General features: G+C 31.9%; 1 protein-coding gene across 1 annotated transcript; it reads right to left on the bottom strand.

Moving 5' to 3' along the window:
- Positions 1–2134: 2134 nt before the first annotated feature.
- Positions 2135–3620, bottom strand: LOC125860480 (UDP-glycosyltransferase 89B2-like). The gene has a single exon (XM_049540448.1). The coding sequence runs from the start codon at positions 3590–3592 to the stop codon at positions 2147–2149; it is 1446 nt and encodes a 481-aa protein (XP_049396405.1). The 5' UTR covers positions 3593–3620; the 3' UTR covers positions 2135–2146.
- Between the last annotated feature and the right edge of the window lie 1021 nt (positions 3621–4641).

Raw genomic sequence — 4641 nt, 5'->3', positions numbered from 1 at the left:
TAAGATCATTATTTACATAATATTATTTTAATCTTTTTATTTACAACATTAACATTTTAATTACAAATATATACATAATAATATAATAAAATGCATTTTTTTTTACGTGGGATACGGTTTTATTTACTACTTTTTGGGATAGTGTGCTCATTTTATGGAATTGATAATTTACTATTTTACCTTTTGAATTTCCAAGCACAGTTATATTGTGATACGTTTCTTTTTTTTTAAAACATCTTTTAATTTCTCTTTCTTTTCTCTCTCTCTGTCTTAATTTTTATCATGAAATCACACCATTTAATTTTTTATTCTCTCACATATTAGTTTTTGGATAAAATCTCCATCTTTTCTCATGAAGAATTTTGGTTCTTCTTCATACTTGTTTTTTTTCTTCAAAATTATCTATATTTTGAGATAAAATTGTGTGTTTTCTTTGATTTATACGATCATGAATAGGAAAATTTCATGAATTCGATTTGTAGAAATAATCTGGGTATTGACAGCCGAATTGCAATATTAACAATCTTGATGTGTGTTCGAGATTAAATTTCGAGTTGAATGCATTTACTTTGTCTCCCTAATCTTGTTATCGGTAGTGAAAGTTCTATCTATAACTCCTTATTTGACAAAAAAGAAAGGTAAGGAGAAAGAGGTTTCAACTGTTGATTCGAAGGTGTACTCGTATGATAGTAATTTTATATAGAAGTTCATCTTAGAACAATTTCTTCCATCACTTTATCTTATTTTGAGAAATTACTTTGTCATACAATTAAATAAAATTTTATTGTTTTTTGATGATTTTTTGGTATTTTATTGTGCCTATTTAGTCTTTCTTGAAATTCTGAAAAATAATATTTCTCAAAATGTGGTATTGTTCATTCTAGTGTTGGACCTAAAAAGTAATATTTGATAGAAATTATGTTGGTGTTCATTGTAGTATAAAATGACTAGCTGAAAAAATATTTATAAAATTATTAACAAACGTGCATTATATGATATAAATTATGGTATAAAAGTTGGTATTCAAGCTATCAATTTAGCAAGAATATTATACCATATTTTAATCCAATAATATACCTCAATATAAACGTACAAATTTCTTGCAGTGTACAATAGATATAAGGTTGAATTGGGGTGTCCAAATGAAATATGCGGATAACTTCAAGGGGCTCTCGATGACTTAAGCCTATAATATACTAACTTATACCATATTTCATACCAACATTATATCATATAAAATACTAACCTTCATGAAATAAATACTACCATATTGTCATATAAAATAGTAACTTATACCATATATCACACCAATATGGTATCATATAATATACTCCAACTTTCCTTGAAATCTATGCTACCATATAGTCATTATATAATATACTAACTTATACCATACATCATATCAACAAGATTTCGTTTAATATACCAATTTTTATTGAAATAAATACTACCAATTAGATATCATATAATATACTAACTTATACCATATTTCACCCCGACGTGAAATCATATAATATATTAATATTTATTGAAATAAATATTTTCTAATATATTAACATTATGTTAATTGATTTACATCTTTTTTGTTCGAAATTATTCATTTCAAACCATAACAAAACCAACACCGTTGGAATTAATAAAAATAAAATTAACAATTGAAAAAATAACACCATTCTGAAAAATGCTTAAACATAGAATAATTATGCAATCGTTTATAGCATAAAATACTATTCTGAAAAAAAATATTTATTCAAAATAATGAAAAACAACAATCAATTCTTAAATATTTTTCAGAATTAACTATGGAAAAAGGAATTATATTGAGGTTATGAAAGAGAAATATTAAATAACAATTGAGATATTTGTGGAAAGTAAATAACAACATGGAGTAAATTAAGGGATTAGAATTTTATTTACTATAGAATTGTGCGTGGGTTATTTTTCATTTAATATTTTTTTTATTTTGTTTTATTTTGTAATGATTCTATTGCTATTTTGGTTTAAAGTAAAACTATTGCTATATACGTGTTATTTATGTTCTTAAATTGTATATTTAAGTTTTTTTCCCTAAAATAATCTATGCTTACATATTGAGATTGTAAACGATAAATCCAACGATGTAGCCTTTCTAGAATTTTTTATTGCCTCAAAAGTTTGTTTCGATTTTTGTAGCCTCATCCCTTAATTTTTTTACGAACGCTGCCATATCTTTGAATGAGTTCCCACCTTCTTTAATGCCATTAATTGCAACTTTTCTTAGCTCCGATGCACAAAGTATTCGCTCTTCTACGTTGTTTCCTTGCACAGCTTCCGCCAGTAACTTGGCCAACTCGTCCGAATTTGGTACCGCTTGCGCACCTTCACAAGCTCTAATAGCAACCTCATGCTCGTCAACTAAAAGGTTCGCATTGGCAAATTGGTCAGCACCCATCGGCCATGTTAACATTGGTACACCGGCTATTAAACTTTCGAGAGTCGAATTCCAACCACAGTGAGTCAAAAACGCACCTATAGCTTGATGTTTTAAAATCAACACTTGCGGGGCCCAGTCTCTAACAACCAGGCCCCGTCCAGCCACTTTTTCCTCGAACCAAGACGGAATCACACCGTAATCATTTGAAGCGTGTCCTTTGGTGGCTCTTTTTGCTGACAAAATGAATTTGGCACCACTTTTGTCCAAAGCTATGGCTAATTCCTCCATTTGTTTGTTTGTTAACACAGCTTGACTGCCGAAACAGACGTATACAACCGAGTGATCTTCACATTTGTCGAGCCATGCTAGTATTTCACTAGCTAAAACAGAGCTCGAACCGCCTCTGTTTGATTTGCCGGAAACATCATCCTCTCCCGGAGGAAGTACTGGTCCAACAGACCAAATCCTGTTGTGACCCAAATCTTTCATCAGATGATCCAAATAAACATTTTCCAATTCCATAAACGTATTGAAAACGATTCCGTGACTCGCTATATCAGCGAGATAGCTTTCTCTGATGAATTCCGAACTTGGGTCTCCTTCAACATGACTCCGGTAAATAGGAGAGAGCTGCCAAAAAGGGAATTTCGGGTTATTGGGGATATTGGGGAAGTTAAAATATTCGTTTTCATCGTTGGGGTTTTTCCTTTTGGGCATTTCACGCCAAAGTGAAAAAACAACAGATAGGACCAACGCGCCGGAGGGGGAGAATACGTACCGGCGAATACCGAGCTGGGTGGCGATTTCGTGAGTAAACCCCAATAACATGTCGGAAATTATGGCTGACGGCGGCGAAGGGTGGTTGCGGAACCATTCCAATATGGGATCTCGAAGTTTTCCGAGATTGTACATCATGGAACGGAACCCATCAGCAGGAAGGTCCTTGACGTTCTCTACGCCGGCGGGAATTGAAGGGTGAGATGGAAAAGGCAAAACGAGAGTTTTTATGGATGGATTCCTGGAGAGAAGAGGGTCTAAGATTGGGAGATTTTTGGGGGTGACTAAAATAGTGATGGCTACTCCATTGTTGACTAGCTGATGAGTGAAATCCAGAAGGGGAAGCATATGGCCTTGTGCTGGATAAGGAAAGATGAGAACATGAGGGTGATTTTCAGACATTTTTCTCAGTTGCCGATGAGGGAGCCGCCGGACCGGCGTTCAGGCGGTGAATATTGGGAGAAGAATAAAAGGAAAATGGGAAAGTGATTGAAATTTCAAGGCCAAAGAAACAAATGTGTGACTTGGTGGTTTCCTTTTTTTCTACTTAATTAAGAGAGCAAATGGAAATAATTTTCTACCACATTTTATTTGAGTCAATAACTCATTAGTTGACCAGCCACAATTAACTAATTATTATCTTGACCATTGACTACTTTATTTTTGAATATTTTTCTCTAGAAAGGAAAAAGTAATTCATACTCCATGATACTCTTTTATTTCAAGCTATAAATAATATAGTCCACTTTTGAATTTAACTAATTTTTAAAATTAAATTATATTATATTCATTCGATATTTTGAATAAAAAATTTAAATATTTAAATTTTTTTGCATATCGATGTGATAATAAATTATCACAAAATGTTAGTCAAAGTTCTTGTAGTTTGACTCTAACAAAGAAAATCATGATAATTAAAAATGAACGGATAAAGTAATCTTTAAACAATATTTCTTATGTTCTTATTTACCTATCGTCTTTAATATTTGTCATTTCATAAAATCAATGCATAAATGATATTATTTTTTCTAATTTACCGTTGAAAGTTCATAGAACTGAAAATATATATTTGATCAACATAGAAAAAATTAAGTAAATAAATTTGCATTCATTGGTTAAATTAACTAATTAAAACAAATCAACTCATGTTCATTGATTGAAAACTCACCCAAGTCTTTCATCTTGAAATTGCATTGTAAGGTGTCTTTACCTTCTTGAATCAGTGTAACATTACTTCCAGTAATCAAGAGATCATCAACATATAGTATGATACAATATCACCTGCAGTGTTAGTTTTGGTAAACAGTGAATAATCTGACTTGCTTTGCTTGAAACCTGAGTGTGTGAGGGCTGTTGTGAGTTTCAAGTTCCATTGCATGCTGGCCTGTTTCAAGCCATACAAGGATTTAAGCAGTCTACAGAACTTCGTCTCCCCCTGGCTGGGAAATCCT

The sequence above is a fragment of the Solanum stenotomum genome, chromosome 3 (assembly GCF_019186545.1).
Source record: "Solanum stenotomum isolate F172 chromosome 3, ASM1918654v1, whole genome shotgun sequence".
NCBI classification, from domain to species: domain Eukaryota; kingdom Viridiplantae; phylum Streptophyta; class Magnoliopsida; order Solanales; family Solanaceae; genus Solanum; species Solanum stenotomum.
The sequence above is the reverse complement of the archived record's forward strand: the minus strand, read 5'-3'. Positions and strand labels throughout refer to the sequence as shown.